Source organism: Cibotium barometz, chromosome 18 (genome assembly GCF_041138505.1).
Source record: "Cibotium barometz isolate CiBa-2024 chromosome 18, ASM4113850v1, whole genome shotgun sequence".
In the NCBI taxonomy this organism is placed as follows: domain Eukaryota; kingdom Viridiplantae; phylum Streptophyta; class Polypodiopsida; order Cyatheales; family Cibotiaceae; genus Cibotium; species Cibotium barometz.
In genome coordinates this window covers 41403014-41424963 of record NC_141063.1, presented here as the reverse complement: position 1 = coordinate 41424963, position 21950 = coordinate 41403014, and the positions used below count along the sequence as shown (strand labels likewise).

General features: G+C 45.6%; 1 protein-coding gene across 2 annotated transcripts in view; it reads right to left on the bottom strand.

The window, feature by feature from the left end:
* Nucleotides 1-21950, bottom strand: part of LOC147629354 (MUS308 and mammalian DNA polymerase-like protein) — a 127217-nt gene that overhangs the window by 50562 nt on the left and 54705 nt on the right. Inside the window, exons 12-20 of one of the 2 annotated variants that reach the window (XM_086812591.1) lie at nucleotides 21123-21275; nucleotides 20758-20994; nucleotides 20399-20617; nucleotides 20163-20280; nucleotides 19046-20049; nucleotides 18683-18880; nucleotides 18429-18480; nucleotides 18221-18326; nucleotides 17866-18082 (exon numbers count right to left, since the gene is read on the bottom strand). In XM_086812591.1, coding sequence (XP_086668717.1) covers nucleotides 17866-18082; nucleotides 18221-18326; nucleotides 18429-18480; nucleotides 18683-18880; nucleotides 19046-20049; nucleotides 20163-20280; nucleotides 20399-20617; nucleotides 20758-20994; nucleotides 21123-21275 — 2304 coding nt within the window. Of the gene's footprint in view, nucleotides 1-17865; nucleotides 18083-18220; nucleotides 18481-18682; nucleotides 18881-19045; nucleotides 20050-20162; nucleotides 20281-20398; nucleotides 20618-20757; nucleotides 20995-21122; nucleotides 21276-21950 lie in introns of both variants that reach the window. The other variant, XM_086812590.1, reaches the window with a different exon arrangement.

Sequence of the window (21950 nt, the reverse complement as noted above, 5' to 3'; positions counted from 1 at the left end):
ATGCTGCATATCCCCGTGTCAATCTAGCTCTGGCTGCTGAACCCATGGAGAAGCGTGTGGTTGCTGCAGAGAAGGTAACCCCTAGGTACACGTATGATGTCACCACCTCCACCTGGCGTCCTACGAGAGTGAATGTCAGCTGACTCCTGCCCTGTCTCGATGTGTGAAAGACCATAACCTTGCTTTTCCCAAGGTTCATGTCACCAATTGGCCGACCATTTGGTCCATCTCCAGTTTTTGCGTCTTGTTGACTTGAAGCCAGGCCGGTGTCTCATGTGAAGAGGCCAGTATTTTGCTGACATGGACGAGAGCCAGACTGGTGCCACCCGTGTGTTAGCAGGATGGTGTCGTATGGACGGGAGCCAAATTGGTGCCACCCGTGTATGACCTGGACTGTGTTCGACCCATGGGATTGTCACGCCATGGAAGACCCAGTATTCGTGCCGTGTTTTGCCTATGGGACTGTCACACCATAGGGAGACTCGTGCCTGGAATTGTGTCTTACCTATGGGACTGTCACTCCATAGGAAGACCAGGTTTTTATGTTTTACGTTGTGCCAGTTTTGTGCCGACATATATTTGTACTTGTTCCATGAACGGGAGATATGTCCATGTTACTATTTGCACTTGCACACATGTTTTGCATGTTTGAAACTGTTTTCGCATGACATGTATTTTTGTGTTTGCCCGCTTGACGTGTTACTTACTGAGCGGGGACGCCTGCCAGTGAGTCGTGAAGTCTGCTCTGTATTCTGACGAGTTTCGGTGCATGTGAACAGGTGGTAAGTATATGGCACATGTTGTTTTAATATTTTATTTCTAACCTTTTGTTTTATAAGGTTAAATGTTCACATTCATTTAAGAGTGGGCACCCACTTAGGGGCCAAGGTGGGGAGCCCCACTTAAGTGAGTGTGGGGGTGGGCATGGTCACCTACCCACACCCCCTTAGAGCTGGCCGCCCACATGCAAGCGTGGGGAGCCAGCCAGCACTATTAGTTTAAACTCCCTCTCCAACCTTTTTAAAAAAGCCATCATCTCCATCGTGGATACCACGGGCGTGCTCTCCCACCATCTTTCGTAAAGAAGAAACGACCGGCGACCATCTCTTCGCTCCTTCAGGCTGCGCACATACACGAGCCAACTGCTGAACTAGCTGCGCATGTTTCCCCACAGGCGGCTGCCTCAAATTCATGCAGCGTTTCTACTCCTTCCCAGGCTGCTGTGTATCAATATATTCAGGCAGCGACTGTACAAGACTGCTGCGCTGCTGTTCATCCAGTCGCCTGTATGCTGCCCAGGCTGCGCTTCTGTACCTTCTGTGGCGGCTGTACCCTCTACTCGTGGGCTGCCCACTATACAAGACAGCTGAGCAGACTGCAGGCGGTTGTATTGGCCTAGGCAGCTGCGCCAATTTATCATATGGGCGGCTGTTTACTCTGCACTACAGGCGGCTGCACTCGTTTTCTTTCCCAGAAGGCCGCGTGAGCTCTCTATCACGCCGCTGCATACACACAGGCTGCACTTCCTTGTTCTCTTGCAGGCAGACGTGGGCCATCTTCAACAATTGTTGCACTTCCTTTCCATAGGCGGTGTTTTTTTCTTTCTTTCTTTCTTCTAGAGGCTACATCTTGGTATTCCACTCCAGTAGCTACACACACGAATACCTCGGGTATTGGTCTACAATCTGCAACCTTCAAGTAAGTGAATTTTCAGATTTAAATAAAGTATTTTGTGTTAAATCTGATAAGGGATTCATTCCCCACCGTAGCACCCGTTCGGTGCCGGGTAGTCCAAGCTCTATTGGCGAACCTCCGTCCAAAGGTGCTGAGATCGGGAGAGCCAAGCGTTAGTACGAGAGCGCCTGTTTGTGCGTGGTCTCGGAACACCAGTAAGGCACTCTCCGCGGAGTCCAGTGAAAGCACAGGACCATAGAGACTAGACCACACTAGTGGTCGTTCTGCTTCGAGTATCTACTTCGAACGTCGACTTCGAGCATATTTGTTTGGTACTGTTTTCATATGTACATGGACATTATCTGGTTCTTGGAACCCATGGAGCATTGTATTTGTTATATCATATATTGAGGGGGGGGTCAGCCCGTTCCGGCCCCAGTGCTGGTGTCCATCTTTCCATTTCATTTTCATTTCAATTTCATTTTCATCTTTCCATTTCCATTTTCATTGTATTAAGTTGTCCATTTCAAATTTGTGGTTTTAAAGTTGTGCTATTAAGCGTGTGGGTGTCCAACAGAGTCTTCCCACTTGACAGGATCAGTTTCATTGGTATTAGAGCCATGTTGTTTCCCTCTTCCTAGTGGGGAAACGAACCTGTGTACTGGACATCTCGCTTTTAGCACACTTTAAACACAATGGACAGCCAAGGCAACCCTTTGGAAGTGCCTAATTCGAGGGGTCCATCTAGTGCCTCTCGTGGGTCTGATGCCCTGCGAGGAAGACACAAGCCCCTTGAAAGGGTTAATGATAGTGAATCAAAGGATCAATTGTCTCCAGGAAAGACAGTTATGCTTGAACAAGAGCTTGATGCTATGAGGGCTGAAATGGAACATATGAGAAAACTTTTGCAGGCTCAAGAGCAAGAGTTAAAGTTTTTGCATGAAGATCCCCATGTGCAAAGTGCTATTGAAGCCAGGAAGGCTGATGCAATGGTAGATGTAACTTTCGAATCCATGGCACCGGAAGTGGGCAAGAAACCAAGGGAGTTGGCACTTGCCTACCTCCTCCGCAAAGGTGAAATTAAAGAGGGGGATGACGGAGAGCTGAAATTCAGAAATCCACCTCGTTTGAAGCATGGAGATCCCGCATCTCAAAGGCTGAAATCTTTTATGCAAAAGGAAGAGGTGACAGTCACCTCTCGACATGCATCTTCTCCACAAGGCACAAAGCCTGACAGATATATGTATGCTAGTGCTCATGGAGGGCATGAAAGTCACATGCATGCAAGACATGTATCTCATGGTGACAGGTCTGCTTCCAGAAAAATTTTGCCTTCTGAGTTGTCTCATGAAGAGACATTGCCATATGCAGGTAAGTCACATGCATTTGAGTTTCAAGTTCGTGGAGCACATGCCACCGTGCCTAATGAAACTTCTATGACGGCCCATGGAGCCCATGCAGATAGGGCTACCCCGTTGGACAAGGGGAAAAGAAAAAGAGAAGACCATGAGCCTCATGCCAGAAAGCTCAAGGAATTCAAAGCAGGTGACAAATCTATTAAATTTGATGTTTTTCATGGTGAACATGATGCTTCTAAGGTGTTAGCATTTGTGGCACAGTTCGACATTGCTTTTAGCGATGAGGACTTCACTGAAAAGTCAAAGGTACGCCATGCTAGCATGTTTTTGAAAGGGACTGCTGCTCATTGGTGGATCACTGAAAAGATCACCAAGGATCCCATTTCCACTTGGAAAGAATTTAAAGACAAATTCTATGCTCAGTTTTTGCCACCAAATGCGCAGCAAACGCTCACTCAAAAGTGGGACAGGCTGGAACAAAGAGACAATGAAAGCGTGCAACAGTATGTTAACAAGTTCTGGAAAGTGTTGCTGGAAGTGACTCCCTTTATGCAAATCACTGAGGATGAAAGAAAGAGGAAGTTTCGTTCTGGACTGCAACCAGCATATCGTTCGGGCATTGAATTGCACCCGAAACATACTTTGCAACAGCTCACAGCTTTTGCTCTTGCTACGGAGCAATTGGTGCTCAAGATTAAACAGGATCAAGGAGGTTCAAAGGGGAAAGACAAGGCTGTCCCAAATCTGCAAAAGGGTGGACAGCCACCTAAAAAGAACTTCCGGGACACCTACAAGGGTGGTAAAGCTGAAAATAACACATCTAAAGATCAGGGCCCAAGGAAGAACAAATTCGGCTTAACCCCGGAGCAAAGAGAGCAATATGCCAAGGATGGAAAATGCTTTTCTTGTGGTAGCAAAGACCACATGTTCCGACAATGCCCAGATCGCAAACCAAAGCACGAGGACAAGCACACCAAGGTTGTGCAAGGCAATACAAGTCATGATGCAAAAGAGCGAATGGTTTGCAAGGCTTGGGGGCAAATCAAGGATTAGCCCGCCTTATTCATGTTTGATGACTGTGCAACTGACAACTTCATCTCTATGCAAATGGCCGCTGCATTGGGTATTGAGGTTGAGAACATGGGACCTCAGATTGAAGCCGAAGCTGCATTTATTGGTAAAGAGGTGCAGGTTACCCCCTTGATAGGGAAGTTGCGTATCCATATCCAGAGCTACCTTGATAATGAACATTTCCTAGTTGCTCCACTGAATGGATGTGATGTATTGTTGGGCAAGCCGTGGCACCATGGGCTTGAGCCCCGCAAAGACTACAAGTCCAATATGATTTCTTTTATGCATAAAGGCCGCATGCATTTTATTGATGCTGGCAAAGAAGGGGATTCCATCCCACTTGTATCACACATCCAAATTAATAAAGCAATGAAAAAGAGTCTTTCAGCGTACTTGGTTTTTGTTCATGATAGCCTTGTGCCAAATCATCAAAATGTGGATGCTATGTCTAATGATAGGCTGAATTTTCTTTATGCATTCAACGACTGTTTTGTTGATTCATTGCTAGGTGAATTACCTCCCCAAAGGCCCGAAGATCATCGCAAAGATCTTGTGCCAAGTAGTTCTCCACCCAACAAACCCGCATACCGAGTGAGTGCTGCACAACAAGAAGAAATCATGAAGCAAGTAAATGAGCTTTTAGAGAAAGGTTTGGTTCAGCCCAGTTCCTCACCTTACTGCTCTCCTCTGCTTCTTGTTCAAAAGAAGGACGGATCATTCCGTATGTGTGTGGACTATAGAGCTTTGAACAAGCTTACCATCAAGAACAGATTCCCAATTCCGCGAATTGATGATATCTTGGATAAGCTTGATGACTCAGCTTGCTTTAGCAGACTTGATTTGAAGAGTGGTTATCACCAGATACGCGTGGTGCCACAAGATGTCCATAAAACTGCTTTCAGGACAGCCTTCGGATTATATGAATTTTTGGTAATGCCTTTTGGTCTCACTAATTGCCACTTTTAATCGAATGATGGATAGGATATTCCGACCCCATCGCAAATTCACAGGAGTATTCTTTGATGATATCTTGGTTTTCTCCAAGAATGAGCAGGAACACAGAACTCATTTGGTCACAGTATTCGAAGGGTTGTGGAAGCATAAACTTTTCATCAATGCCAAGAAAAGTGAGTTTTTCCTTTCAGAGATTCATTATTTGGGGCATATTGTATCCAAGCATGGAGTTACAATGGATTCTGCAAAGATAGAGACCATTCGGAATTGGCCCGAATTGCAAAACGTACATCAAGTACGTAGTTTTCTAGGATTATGTTCGTACTACAGGCGTTTCATAAGGCATTTCGCCATGATTGCCACTCCTCTACATGATATCACATAGAAGAAAATCACTTTCAAATGGACTTCAAAGGAACAGGATGCTTTCTTACAGCTCAAGCATGCTATTATATGTGGTCCAGTATTGATTGTTCCTGACTTGCACAAGTCATTCGTGGTTGAATGTGATGCTTGTGGTGATTGCATAGGAGCTGTCCTAAATCAAGAAGGGCATGCAGTTGCATACGAGAGCCGTCGTTTGCATGATGCCGAGCTTCATATGGATATCTATGAGAAAGAGCTCTTGGCTGTAATTCACGCCTTAAAGATATGGAAACATTATCTTCTTGGGGCTGAATTTGTAGTCAAGACAGATCATCAAAGCTTGAGATACTTTCTATCTCAAACAACGCTTTCAGAGAAGCAGACGAGAATGGCAAATTTTCTTTCCATGTTTCATTTTCAGATTGTGCATACTCCAGGAAAGAAAAATGTGGTGGCCGATGCACTATCCAGGATGCCTTATGTTGCTGCAGTCTCAGTGGCATCTCATGGAGACTTATCTGCTATGCGTGATTTGTATCATTTGGATGCACATTTTTGCCATATATGGACTGATTTGATGGCTGGTCATTCACATGCCTCTTATGTTATCAACGAGGGTTATCTTATGAAGGATAATTGCCTATGTGTGGTGAAGGATTTGCATCCAAAGGTTATGGACGAATGTCACGCTCCACCTTCTGCTGGTCATAGAGGTATCATGCCTACTACACGCATGATTCAGAGATATTTCTTTTGGCCGAGCATGCGTAAAGACATTGAGGCTTATGTGCGTACATGTATTACTTGCCAAAAGGTGAAATTTGATAGGCAAAAACCTCCAGGTTTCCTTCAGCCATTGCCTATTCCCTCGCAACCTTAGGAAAGCATTACTATGGATTTTATTATGGATTTGCCTACATCCCAGCATGGGAATGATGCTATTTGGACCATTGTGGACAGGTTTAGCAAGCAAGCTCATTTCTTGCCCGTCAAGAAAACCATTAAAGCTGATCATATGGTAAAGCTTTTTCTTGCTAATATTTTCAAGCATCATGGTATGCCTAAATCCATTGTTGGGGATAGAGATCCCAGGACTACAAGCCTCTTTTGGAGGGCTTTATTTGATAATATGGGTACTACGCTTGAGTTTTCATCAACTTATCATCCCCAAACGATGGCCAAAGTGAGGCTGCAAATTCAGCCGTGTTGGATTTATTGAAGTGTTATGTGGCAGATCAAAAGACTGCATGGGAGAAGTATCTTCCACTTGTTGAGTTTGCCTACAACAATACGATCCATGCTTCCACGGGAAAGGCTCCGTTTGAGATTATCTATGGCAGAGTGGTATTGCCACCCATCCTTCGTACTAAGGATGAGATATTTGCAGCTGATGAATATGTTCGTGACTTGGATGTTGCCTTTGGTCAGGTGTGGACAGCCATTGCAAGATCTCAGGATAAGCATAAAATGGCTGCTGACAAGCACAGAAGGGACATGGAAGTCAAAGAAGATGATTGGGTTTTGCTGAAATTTGACAAGGCTAGGCTTCGGAAGAGGCCAGGACGAGAAGGATCATATCCTAAGCTTTCTCCTCGCTATTATGGACCCTTCAAGGTGATTCACAAGATCAATGAAGTGTCATACAGGCTTGCTTTACCTAGTCACTGGAAGATTCACAATGCTTTTCATGTCAGTCTATTTCGAAAATATGTGGGGCCAGATCCTGATGAGCCTGTCACAGAAGATCCGCCAGAGATTGAAGAGCTTGAGGAGATCCTCCAGCCAGAACAGATTGTTTTTCACAAGGAGCGAAAGCTATCTGCCGGAAAGCTTTCCAGGAGATACCTTGTGAAGTTTGCCTATTGATGCCAAGTGGGTAAATGAGGATTATTTTGTTGATTACCCGCAGTTGTTGCAGGCATATCTTGAGGCTTTTCAGTTGAGGACAACTCTTTAGAAGCCCGGGGAGATGTCACCAATTGGCCGACCATTTGGTCCATCTCCAGTTTTTGTGTCTTGTTCACTTAAGGCCAGGCCAGTGTCTCATGTGAAGAGGCCAGTATTTTGCTGACATGGACGGGAGCCAGACTGGTGCGTGTGTTAGCACATCACTTAGATAGATCTGGGAGAGATCGGACCAGAGACAGCTAGGCAGACTACTACTAGCACTACAGAGACACAGGGAGATCTTACTTCAGACACCCGCACATCATAGCGGAGCAAGACAGTCCCAGTTGACTGACTTCTTCCAGAGATTGGCACCAGTAGCCCAGCCACACACATTGGGAGTGACATCTCAGCCAGCGGAGGAGATTCGAGCTAGGCGACGACCCAGACTAGCCGGCTACCAGACACCACGGCTACACCACAGAGAGATCGTGGCCATCCAATCTCGACACCAGCAGGAGGTCCAGGAGGAGCTGGCACATTTTCACTCTGATCCAGGACGCATGTCCCATACATTTACGGCATCCTCAGATCGGATGTATGACATTGTGTACCCACACTATGGGACTGGATGGAGTTAGGAGTAGATAACATATCATACTTGTATCACCCCTTTAGTATATAGAGATGCATTAGTAGCCCTAGTACTCCATCCACACCCTCTCGTTTGTACACCACCAATGAGTCCCCTATGGTCGTGTTGTCATACTTGTACATTTTATTCTCACTCCACATTTTCCTCTTGATGACTGGAGGAACATCATTGTACTACTTGTTTGTCTCATAGGCCAATTTTGGCCTTTTGCAGACGTTCATATATCTTTCTTTCTTTCTCTCTCTCACACGGGCAGAGATTACCAGACTTATCAGGCAGGACTTGACTCAGCTGGACACTAGGAGGACATGGATACAGCCGACACACGAGCTTGGTACGAAGATGGCTTTCTATAGAGATCATCTTCTCCATCTCACGGAGGATGGGTTTGTGATTAGACCCAGCTACATGGATACTCATCTTTCTCATGGGGTACGGTGTGCTATTGGTCAGATGCGCACATCCTCACACCAGCTAGAGATTGAGACTGGCAGATTCAAAGGAGTACCAGCTCAGGCCAGGATTTGTCAGTTGTGCCAGATGGAGCCAGAGACAGAGTTACATTACATATGTCACTGTCCAGTATATTATGAGATATGAGGCCGTTTTCACTGCCTGTTCAGAGAGGGTTTCGGACCATTTCCAGTGTCATGAGATACCAGGATCAGAGATGCCTCAGATTATACTTGCTTCAGAGGGAGGGGATCAGAGAGGGAGAGACACTTACAGAGGAATATTACAGACTTCTTTCGACCAGAGATTGAGCAGTCAAGCCAGCAGGCATTGCAGCTAGCCCCAGAGTATAGCCACACCAGAGGTACACTGATTGATCGGGCTATAGAGCTGGGGCGGTCCAGGTGCCCCAAGATGAGAGGCCCATCTCGACACCGACGGAGACTACAACAGAGGATCAGGACCATACTAGCACGGCATAGTCAAAGTACTCACCATGGAGGACATTGAGGATATCCGCCATCGACCGATGAGAGACATCTTTGGATAGTGATGTATATGATGCTTACCTTTGTTGCTGGAGTTTTCCTTCCAGATGTTATCCATTAGGAGCTCCTAGTACCTTACTTTTCCTCATAGTTGTTGTTTCAGTTTCAGTTAGTTGTTTAGTTGTTTTGGCTTTTCTTACACAGACATTGTATCAGATCCACCAATTGTTGTAACCTTTTTGGTCTCATAGGTCATTTTGGCCTTTTGAAGACGTTAATATATCATTTCATTTCTCTTTTTTTTTTCTTTCTTTTTTCGTGAAATGGTGTTTTATATTATATGTAAAAATGTACATCAACCACATGGCTCACACAGAACCTATGGCCCCAAAAAAAACCCCACAAAAGATCCTCTAAAGGATCATGACCATGCAAACCCGTACACTAATAAGAAAGCCTCCTAGCCAAATAAGCATCCCAGATAAAAGCATCAAAGATGAGCAAGCCGAGCTGCCGTAGACCATAACGAAATAACATCTGCATCCAGTAGCTGAGCTGAGAGAAGAGAAGAAAACTGCCAAAGCAGCAAACCGCGGATACATAGAATGTGCCCATGTATTCCAGACAAGGAATCAAAGATGAACCCATTCCGTGTAGTCCAAATATGCCAAAGTCTTGTCCATCTAAGGAAATGGAATATCACAAGGTCACTGTCCAAAGTAATGACTTGAGGACAAATCCCAAATATCCACTGATGAGCCGAAACAGTAGACCTCTCTACTACCTCCCAAACACGAGAGACAAAAGACCAAATCTGACGGGCCACTGGACAACTCATGAACAGATGCATAACTGTTTCAGTGCATGTCGTGCAGAAGAAGCAAGAGGCCAATGTAATTTTACGACGGCTGAGCTGATCTCGTGTAGGTAACCCTCCCACCAACATCCTCCAAATGAAAACCTTACCTTGGTAAGGGAGTTTAGACTGCCAACCACGCATAAGAGTTTTCTGCCACCATGATTTAGATTTGTGCAATCCCCACACCTTATTGGCCTTGGCTAAAACCCAATCTTTCTCTGATACGAGCTTATGATAGACCTGGTCAGCTGAAAGTGATATCAAGTCACCAGATTTACATAGTGCCCAATCAAGCCAAGGCTGATCTGCAGATGGCCGAGGCAATGGAGTAAAAGGCTCAACTGCATGCATGATGTCAACCCATAGAGGCTGAAATGTCCGACAAACCCTAAAGTGCTGCCGAATACGACGAAACGAATATGGCCTGTCAGGACCAGGTATCACAGCATCTCGGATTCTAACCAAGCCTAACCTGACCATGCGGTTGAGTCGTATGCGTGAAGCATCTCTGTCTGACCAAACAATGACACGCGACTCCACAAATGTTTCGAACTGCAAAGAGTTCAAAAGTAGTCTTTCATGACCAGGATCCCACCGAGCCAATAGTAGAACTTCATGCCAAGAAAGGAGAATATGCGATAAAATGTGAGATGAGCGAATACAGACAAGATTAGCCGCATTCACAATGTCCCACCATGAAGCCTGCACACGTGTCCGTCCATGTGACGATCCCTCCAACTCAATCAAGTCACGAGCCATGAATACCCAAGGCTGCTCCTGCAAACACATATCCTGAAAAAGCGCCCACCTACGCGCCACCATATGCAAGCGGACATCCAGTAAAGCAACCCCACCCATTCTTTTGGGCGTCGTAATGTGATTCCAAGCTATCCATGTTTGACCCATAATATTTCCTTTCCTCTTCCACAGCATAAACCGAATGGGAGCAACCAAACGGAGAAGAGATTTGTGTGTGCAAGGTAGCAAAGGCAAAAAATAGGAAATCATGCTAAGCATAATAACCTGAGCTACCTTAACCCTCACGTGCATAGGCCACCCTTGAGCTTTCCAATACACAAATTTATCCGAGATCCGAGCAGAAATCCAACCAAGAAGCGCTTGGGGGTCCACATCCACACCCACCGGATACCCAAGATGACGAACAATGTCTCCTGTATGCACCACACGGCCTTGCCACCCTAATGCCTCAAGATTAAATTCCGTGCATACAATGAGGGCTGATTTTGTTGAATTTATTTTCAACCTAGAAGCCAATGCAAAATTATTCCAAGCTTTCATTGCTCCATCTATATTGGCTTTTTCAACCCTGAGAAACATAAAAGTGTCATCTGCAAGGACTTGAGCAACCAATTGCTTGCCATGAGGGAGATGCAAACCAACCACTTCACCATGCGATGCCATAGCATCTAGGCGAGATAACATAGGATGAGTGGCAATGGCAAAGAAAAGAGGGCTAAGAGGACAGCCCTGCCGGAGAGAACGGGTGAGAGAAATACCATCCGAAAGTCCTCCATTGAGCATAATCCGCGTGATAGAGCCAGAGCCAAGTAAATGCACCAAATTAGCCATTTTGGGACCAAAGCCCATGGCTGTCATTAACTGAGAAAGTAAAGACCAGCAGACATGATCAAAGGCTTTTTCAAGATCCAGTTGCACCATCACAATCTCTTGCTTCTTTGCCTTGGCATAATCCACTCCAATTTGAACATTAAGAATATTATGCAAAATATTCCTGCCATGCACAAATCCATATTGATATGGATGAATAAGAGTAGGAAGCACCTTCTGCAAGCGATTGGCAAAAATCTTTGTAAAGATTTTATACATAATACCCATAAGTGAGATCGGGCGCCATTGAGCCAAAGAAGTAGGCAAAGGGACTTTGGGCAAGAAACGAAGTATGCCCAACTTCCAATCGGCAGGCATATATCCCTCATCCCAAACCCTTTGACAAATAAGCGTCAAAGGCTCTACAAGCTGATCAGCATATTTTCGGAAAAACTCATTTGTCAAACCATCCCAACCAGGGCTCTTTCCCATGGGAAGTTTGGAGAGAACAGCTTCCACTTTCCCTTGAGTAACAGGAGCATCAAGCTGAACCGCCACATTAGTGTCAACTTGATATCGTACTTCAACAAAAAATGACTCCCTTGCAACCAGGACAGCCGGCGAGGCATCCTCTCGAGGGGCAAGCAAATCTTCATAAAACCTGATGCAATGCTAAATAACCTCAGAAGGTTGAGTAACAAGGTTGCCTTGGGCATCCATCAGCCTAACAATATTCTCACGCATATGTTTTTGATGCAACTTATCATAGAAGTGATGAGATTGACAATTAGCATCCCGCAAAGCATCAAGACGTGCAAGTAGTTTAAAGCGAACATATTGTGCTTCCTGCACCCTAGATAGCTCCTTTTTCAGCCATTCTATGGCATCCACAACTTCAGCATCCATAGAGTCAGTAAACATGAACGCCTGCAAGTCCTTTAAAAGCGACTCAAGAAGAGCCACATGCTGTTTTTGTATAGAGCCATTAGCAAGACCATATGTTGGTAAGGAACACTGGCCAAGCATGATAATCAGGCATGGACACTCTTGTGGAGAAATGTCGTATATAAACATCAAAAACTTCATGCTCCAAAAAGCTGTGATTTAAGCGCAAAGGCAAGCGTCCCAACAAGCCTTTAGATGCATCCACAGGATGATAGACCATTTCAAACACAAGCGGCCAATGATCCGAGAGAACCTGTTGCTGATCAACCATCATAGCAAGAACCTCTGGCAAAAAGAGATCTTGATGTAAAATATACATCCTATCCAATCTAGCATAAGTGCCCCGAAAATGTTGTGAGGCATAAGTGTAACCCCTTTCATCTGGATGCAACCAAGACCACATGTCTTGTTTTAGTGACCTTGCGACAAAAACTTCCCACGCCATTCTCTCCGGGCCATCCATTACAAAATGAGGCGACGTGGCTTGCTCCCTGGAGACACACATATTAAAGTCTCCCATCACAAAGCCAGGATGAGAGATTGAAAGAGCACACAAGTCATTCCACAGCAAACGGCGTGCACGAGCATTATTTGGAGCTTACACCCCTAACAACCGTAAAGGCGTATCATCCCAAACAATCTGTATCACTAGAAATCTTCCATAAACATCTTGAATCACAAGAGAAGGCTGAAACTGCGAACGAACAGCAAACATAACACCTGACTGCGAAGCAGGATGTCCGTTGTAGAAAACATGAAACCCCTTATATACATAGGCTTTGCCAGCCAACTTATGCTGCTTATGTTCAACTGCACACAAAACATCCCAACCATGACAAAAAGTTGTACGCCAAAGCCTGAACTGCTTTTGGCGCGAAGAAATACCCTTTACATTCCATTGTACAATTTTCATAAGCCTTTCCAGAAAAGGAATCAACAAGGCCGTGTACTAGGCCCAGGACAATCTGCCAAATCACGAACCTTTTGAAGCATTGCATTTTTAGACATGGTATTTGTGATCTCAAACTGCCCTTGGAGTTCCCGAGCACGTGCCGAAGGGTAATGACCATCCCATGGCGAGATGACCTCACCCTTCGAACCAAACACAAGAGACAATTGTTGTTGTGCTTGTTTTGTTAGGCGACTTCTAATAGAATAGCGTTCTACTCTATCCACCCCAAGAGCCCCTATACCCTAAGAAAGTTGGCCTCCCGGCCTCTCAATCCTGGTCTGTTGCTGGGCACCTGAACCCAAAGGGCGACGAGCATATGTATGTAAGGGCCCCTGATGAGTACGCAAAGGCCCCCGCCAAACAGCATCTGAGAAATCCCCCCGCGGGGCAACAAATCATGTCTTTTTACCACGTACTTCCACCCATGGCTGCTCAACCTCATTCTCAACATCCACATGTACATCCATGTGCTGGGCATCATGTAAAGGAGCATCATGCTCATCTTCCATGGGCAACTGCCCATCAACGATATCCTTGGTAGCAACAACTTGTTCTTTCTTAGGACATTCGGAGACAAAGTGGCCCATCTCACCACATTTGAAACAGTGGCCAGCAAATGTATCCCACCTCAATTCATACATTAAAGGTTGTTGCTCAATTCATACATTAAAGGTTGCAGCCCAGCCATCTTGACACGCAAATGTGTCGGCCTAGGTCTCCCAGTATCCCACAACATGCATAGACGATTTCGGTTTTTCTAGATGTCATTCGAGGCACCACCAAGACATCACCGATACCTCCCATGAGACCTGGTAAAACACGCCAAAACATTGGTGGGAATTGTTTCACTTCAACCCAAACTAGGCAAGCCTGGCGCAACATATCTTGGTACTCTGCCATAGGCTTCCACGGAACCACATGAACCAACTGCCCATACCTGCTCCAAGACTGCCCTACCGGCTTCCGAAGTGCGAAAAAGTATTTCATGAAAGCCTCTCGGACCATCATAAATCTCCTCAACTGCCTCAGGCGACACCAAGCGGCCCACCAACCATGCTCTAAGACGAGGCAACAACGGAATACGCCCAGTAAAGAAGAAGATAGCAGCACGATCATGAAAATCTGCTAGCTGTTGTAGCAACAAAGGAGTCTCCATGCATACATCAGCCACACCACCATTATCTACTGCAGCCATTTGCACGCTATTTGCCTTCACATATTCTTGCAGAAGCTCACCAGTGATCTGCAGCAAACGTGCAAACTCCGGAGAAGGTACCTGAGAACTTTCCTCTGCATTCTCTCCAACATTCACCGGAGTGTAGCTTGCATCAACATCAAGCCTTTGACGTTTTTGTTGCTACGAGGCATCTGAAGCATAACCCACATCCTTCTCGATCATCTCCTCAATAAGATCCATGTTAAGGCTATTGGCAGCCATGCGACCAACAGCAGTAACCAGGTCATCCAAAACCATGTACAAAAGCAAAGAAAACCCGTTCTCTCAAACCCTAATTCAGCACCTGAAAACCCTAATTCAGCACCTGCAAACCCTAATTCAGCAGCTACAAACCCTAAATCAGTAGCTGCAAACCCTAAATCAGCACCATGTTCCTTGTACTGTATCAGCTCGGTAGGAAGATTTGGAAAGCTGACTGAAGACGCAGCCGCGACAAACGACGCGAGCTCCTTCTGTGGATAGCTCTCTCTCCAAACTTGTCTTCTCTCTCTAAGAGCCTGCGTAGTCTAAAGATTGGGCTCTCTCTCTCTCTCTCTCTCTCTCTCTCTCAGACACACACACACACACACACACGCTTAGTAGGGTATGAACAGAGAAGAGAATCGAAAGGCGAGTGATGCTGGAGATTACAGATGCAGTCGCGCAGCAATCACACAGCAATCGCACATGCCAGCCATCATTTCATTTCTCTCTCTCTCTCTCTCTCTCTCTCTCTCTCTCTCTCTCTCTCTTATACATCGACGAGGTACCAGACTACATCATACACGGAGGAGGCTCTGGGATTGACATCTCGGGTACGACTGTACACATTCTATTATATGCTGATGATATCATTCTTGTGTCGGATACTCGGACAGGGCTACAAAGGCATCTACAGGGCCTAAATACTTTCTGTGCGGAGCGAGGACTCACAGTGAACCTTGAGAAAACCAAGGTTATGGTCTTCCATACATCAGCAGCAGTCAGATGCCAAACTATCCTTACACTCGCCCGGGGACAGGTAGAGGTGGTGGGCTCATATGTATACCTTGGGGTCACATTTACCAGCTCATCAGGGAGATTCTCTATGGCACAGGCAGCCAAAGACAGAGTGACACAAGGGTACGCAGCACTAGCAATTTTGGAACGCCAGTGTCACCAGGCACACTTCCAGGAGCCCCGTACTAAGGCGTGGCTATTTGATACACTAGTTACTCCAGCATTGATGTATGCAGCAACAGTATGGGCACCAGGTTTGGCTACATCCTCATGGACACAGATAGAGCGCCCTCAGATTTTGATGCTCTCACGGGTGATCCGCAGCAAACCTTCAGTACCACATGATATCCTTCGAGCGGAGTTTGCTGTACCACCTATGTTCGTAGAGGCCATGTTCCAGCCTATATCTTTTATACACAAGATGCGGGAGCTCCCACTAAATCGGGTATCTCGGGCTGCTTTTGAGGCATCCAGACAGCTTGCTGAGGAGGGACATACGTGGTCATGGTACTCCCAGGTGGTACAGTGGATATCATCACACAAGATTGATATTGACAGATTACCACCCTTACAGTATGACCTAGCTGCACCACACAGACGCCTCTCTCAGACAGAGAGGAACAGAGTCATGAGACATGACATTTGGCAGGGCCACATACAGGAGACTTGGCTATCTCCCAGTCAGCCACTCCTGACGAAGATGCTCTACTAGAGAGACCACTTCTTGAGCACCTCCACAAACGGCTTCATCCAGCGACCGCGATACTTGGAGGTCCACTTATCACATGGAGCCAGAGTAGCCATTGGGCGACTAAGGGTCTCATCACACCACTAGAGATCGAGACTGGGAGAGCAGCACGCATCCCTCGAGCAGAGCGCATTTGCAGATTATGCCAGACGGGGGTAGAGACAGAGGAGCATTTTGTTTGCCAGTGTGGTGCTTTGCACGAGATCAGGGCATGCTATCCTGAGGTTTTTAGAGGGGCCACATCACTTAGACAGATCTGGGAGAGATCGGACCAGAGACAGCTAGGCAGACTACTACTAGCACTACAGAGACACAGGGAGATCTTACTTCAGACACCCGCACATCATAGCGGAGGAAGAAAGTCCCATTTGATGGACTTCTTCCAGAGATTGGCACCAGTAGCCCAGCCACACACATTGGGAGTGACATCTCAGCGAGCGGAGGAGATTCGAGCTAGGTGACGACCCAGACTAGCCGGCTACCAGACACCACGGCTACACCACAGAGAGATCGCGGCCATCCAGTCTCGACACCAGCAGGAGGTCCAGGAGCAGCTGGCACATTTTCGCTCTGATCCAGAACGCATGTTCCAGACATTTACGGCATCCTCAGATCGGATGTATGACATATTGTACCCACACTATGGGACTAGATGGAGTTAGGAGTAGATAACATATCATACTTGTATCACCCCTTCAGCATATAGAGATGCATTAGTAGCCCTAGTACTCCATCCACACCCTCTCGTTTGTACACCACCATTGAGTCCCCTATGGTCGTGTTGTCATACTTGTACATTTTATTCTCACTCCACATTTTCCTCTTGATGACTGGAGGAACATCATTGTACTACTTGTTTGTCTCATAGGCCAATTTTGGCCTTTTGCAGACGTTCATATATCTTTCTTTCTTTCTTTCTTTCTCTCTCTCTCTCTCTCTCCCCCCCAAAAAAAACGTATGTATCTGGAAAGTCCAGATGGAGATGTTCAGTATGCTACTCTTTCTCCTAACACATCTACGCACATGCATACATGCCTATACATATGGAGTATATTGAGGTGAACTTGAAATGAAGTAGCACACAGTAAACAACAAAAATAAGATTGCTTTCTTCTCCCCTTATCACTTGTAATGATTCCACATTAGCTGGCCATCCATAAATTCCAGGACTCAGTAGACCCTTATTGTGGTTTGATTATGGCCAAGATACTGGGGACAGAAATGCAGGCACAACTTGGTAATCAGGCAAAAGACCTAAGCCTACATCAGACAAGAATTAGGCGTGACTATTCCTCGCTGAACTGTCCAACCACATTTTTTCACTCTGGATCATTGTTGAGGAGGTTAAGCAGAGAACCTACACAGTTGCTAACTAAAGTTCTGCAAAGTCCTTGACACAGTTCCACACACACACACCCCAGATGAGCACACCAAAGAAGCTGTAGGTAGAAGAGCAGTAAATTAAGTACATATACAGGGACAAAAAGAAGAGGAGCATGAAACTCGTGGGGTGAAATGTGGATGTGTGATGCACCAGAACTTTCTGATTCACACATTAAGAACTTGGACCAACCAATCTTCGTGCTCCCTAGAAGGATTCAGTAAATTCACTCACAGTATCAAATATCAGAATGTAACCATCTGTTTATTTAAGACACATGCAAACTTTACCTGAAGATTTGGTTCCTCCATAGAAAGCCTGCCAGTCGCAGTAGATGTTTGTAGCCAGTGACCCTTCACACGGTAGATGATAGATTTACTAGCACCAGGTTGACCCTCTCCAGCTATGATAGGCCTGGCTTTGAAGAGAATTGAGCCAAGAGTGCTATGAAGAACTTTTGAAAGAGTTCGATGCTCCTTAATCACCTCAATGATAGGATGGTGACCCCTTCAAGAAGAACACCAAGATTTAACCTCAATAGACAAAACATATTATGTACACAGATACATGCAGGAAGGATACTACCCGTTAGAAACAAGATACAAACAATTCAAGCTTGTATTATCTCCAAAAATATGGCCATACCTCAAAGCATCCAATGCCTGTTTGTCAGTGCTAGGGTGATGTTTCCCCTTGTTACATCCAGCAGGAACAGGTAGTTTCAGATGAGTGTACAGCACGCTTGCAACCTCTGCAGGCACAGAGAGAGAAAAGAGCACCCCAGCAAGCTCATGAGCTCTGCTCTCAAGCTCTTTGATCTTTATTTCTAGATGCTGACGGGCACATTTACAACCTTCCATGTCCACTCTGATACCACGAGCCTCCATTTCTGCAAGTATCAAAACCTGAAACGAAAGCAACAACACTTAAAAAATTATGTGCACAGCGACTTGCAGATGAAAAGCCATTATATATGTGATGAAGCTGCATAATGCAGCTGGAATGCCTCAAACCTGTGACATATGCTAACAGACCTACCTACTTCCTTCATTGATGAGTCTATCACTAAGGAAGTTGTTAAACAAAAAGCCTTGGTTTGCATCTTACCAAAGGCATCTCCTGCTGTAGAAGTGGTTGATCCAGACCGTCAGCTATTATCAACTTCCAAATAACCGAATGAAGTGCACGGATTTGAGCAGCACGCCGACAGCATCCATTGTGAGCAACCCTTCCCATCTGATTTATCCATCTGCCATCTCTGCTTGCTTTTGCTGATATGTTTCCTGGAAGCCTCTTCTGAATTTCCTGAAGAGACAGTCAGAATGTCACAAGCACCACAGCACTTGTTAAGTCCAAAAAATCCATGCAATATTAGCTACTGTAACAGCCCAAAAATAATCACTCCTTGCATTGTTAAACAAGCAAGAAAGCCATAAATTGATAACACTGAGGTCCAAGAGTTGTGGCTACCTGCTCAAGGCTGAGGTTTTGTGCACTCTCTTCGTCTGGCCAGAGAAGCCAAGCTGCAAGACGAATATCAACCGGTGGTTCTGTTAAATTGACTCCAGGTAAACCAACCATCTGTCTGTTTGCACTACTTGGCTCGAATGTTCCAGCAGTCAGATGGTCTATCTGCCTTGATGTAGCCACACAAACCGAAGGGTATTTGAATGCAATGACTTGACTTTTCCAGTTCCAGGTCACCTTTCGCACTCCCTCTGCACAGAACATCATAGCTACCTTCTTCCACCTGTCTTTTGCTAGCATACAGATGGTTTTATACACATCTTTATCCTTTCCCATATTGTTTGCATCCCCAAAGCTAACGTAATAAATGGGAGACCCTACCCAACAAATAGCTATGCCTCTGATATCAAATACAGGAGATCCAGTATCCCTACCAGACATATTGAAGTGTAAATCAAAAATAAACTCTCTTTTTTCCTGCCACAAAGAGAAAAACTCATCAAAACCCCCATTCAAACCGTCCACGTCCAACGGACCACCATTACTCAATCCATCATTGCCATTAAGCAAAATTTGGTCCCTTAGCTCACCCCCCGGGATAGTAGGATTCCCATGCAAAGCATGCTGTTTAATCTCACAAGCAGCTTCATTACTACGTGAAGAGGACATCCGAGCCTCCTCACTCAACTGGGGTTTTCTAACTTCTGAAAGGTTGTGGAGCATTGCATGGTCATTCTGCTCCGTTCTGCCATCCTTTGTATCAATCTCGACCAGATCAACAACTAAAGGCATTTCATGCCCTTCAATTTGTTTCCTGATCAGAGCACTATTTTCTGCCAGTGACTGAGATAAGGCAGCTGGAACATCTACACCAAGGGCACGAAGTGCAGAGAATGCTGCAACTCGGGCTGCTTCTGCCCGTTCAAGTACTAGTTTCCTTGCTCCATTTTGTATCTTTCTCGCCATCCCCATTTGTATTCGATGCCGCAAAGCAGCTTGTGAAGCATCTGTTCAGAAAAAAGAAATATGATTATACTAAACTTTATGTGGTTATTCGAGTGAACCACAGTTTAAACATCAGATCCAATATGCAGGCTTGGTCTCAGAGGTTCGAATGTACCTTGAGATGCCCAGGAAGAAGACTCAAAAAGGACCTTTGTCAGCTCTGATACGGTAGCTTCAGCCACAGCCTCAGGAGTTCGCAGGCCTGCCTTGTACAATGCTCTCGCTCGCGATGCCTGTTCACAACCGCAGTCAATAAAATTGCTTACATTCCTTACACTCAATGCCAAGAATACAATCAAGTTACTATAGTAGCAGAACAAACCACCAAAGGAAAGGAAAAGTCCTGCTTACTTTTACAAATGGTATTTCTGCAAGCTCGACAATCTCTGCTCTAACACCAAAGGACAGACGACACTGAAACTTGGAGACCAACCCCTCAAGGTCATGCCATCCAAGCCTCTCACAGAAAACAGAGACCATGGATGCAAATCTCCCTGAGATTTCCTGAAGTGCTTGTACCATGCCTCTTGCTACCTTAAACGATTCACAAACGTCCATCAATGGTGCCTCCTGCACATAATTAAACTTTAGAGCGGTTCCAAAGCAGGAAGTGCCTGTAAACAAATAAGGAATCTTAAGAAGAGGCAAGAATAGTTCCCAAAGCATGATTACACTGCATGAGTCTTTGCCACTCATCAAAAGAAATGTACCTGTATGAGTTTTGCCAGCATTAGTGACACGTAAAAGCGCCTGCAAACTCGAAGTGTTTGCTCTACTGTCACTTTTGTTGGACTATTTCTTCCACTACCACGCATCACGGATGAAATGAAGGCACCCTTTCTTCTGGGGCTCTTCCCGGTAATCTGGCCCCGAATCTCAACAATAGGAGCTCCATGTGCCATGCGCATCAAAAAGGGCTCCATTACACCAACCCGATTTCCAACTGCCTACAAATCAGAAAAATAGTGTCACGGCTTGACAACGGATGGCCAAGGACAATTTTTTAAACACCCTGTTCATGGACCTCAACAAAGGTCAGCTCACTAGAAAGAAAGAGGACAGTATGTTCGCTCACTTGATCTAATGGGGAGAGCTCCACAAACTTTTTGTAGTAGAGACTCCAATCTGGTTCGAGCTCAACATATATAGGTGTGACCTGGTACACAAGGTGAAGATCCGATGCCAGAACAAACGCTTCTCTAGCTTTGGCCAGATCTTCAAAGACTATCTACACATAAAGTGCAACAATATCAGACATCAAGTGTTCGCCCCCGTGGAGGGTCTACGAGACCAAAAAGATGTTACATGTAATCCATGTGTAAAAACTAGATGTCAAGACAACGTGAAAAGAGAAAAAGCAAGGCCTACATACTTTGTGAACCCTGTGTATACAATGTAGTACGCAGAAACAACCACCTCACGTGTCCTAGCTGGAATATAGTGCTATGATATCCACCTCCTGTGGTGGTGCCTCCCTGTGGCGGCATCGAATAATATCTTCTTCTTCTTCTTTTGGTGGGTGGGCAGGGGGGGAGGGGGGGGGGGGGGGGGGGGGGGATGTTGGGGGGGGGAGAGAGAGAGAGAGAGAGAGAGAGAGATTAATGTCGTGGGGGGTGTCTGGTTCTCGAAAGGAATCGCGCTCTCTCTGGTGATATTGGACGCCAGAGGATCCTGTGCTCGTGTATGTGGGCAGGGTCCTATATAATCCCGCTGCCCCTGCTGAGTGTAAAACACTCATGCCTATGTGATAGGGTTTGAGGGTAGAAAGAAAGAAACATATATTAACATCTACAAAAGACCCCAAGGGCCTATGAGACCATGAATAGTACATTGATACCATGGGTATACAGTGACATGGAGAAACAATATTATTTTATTTTTTTAAGAACACGAAAACTGAAAA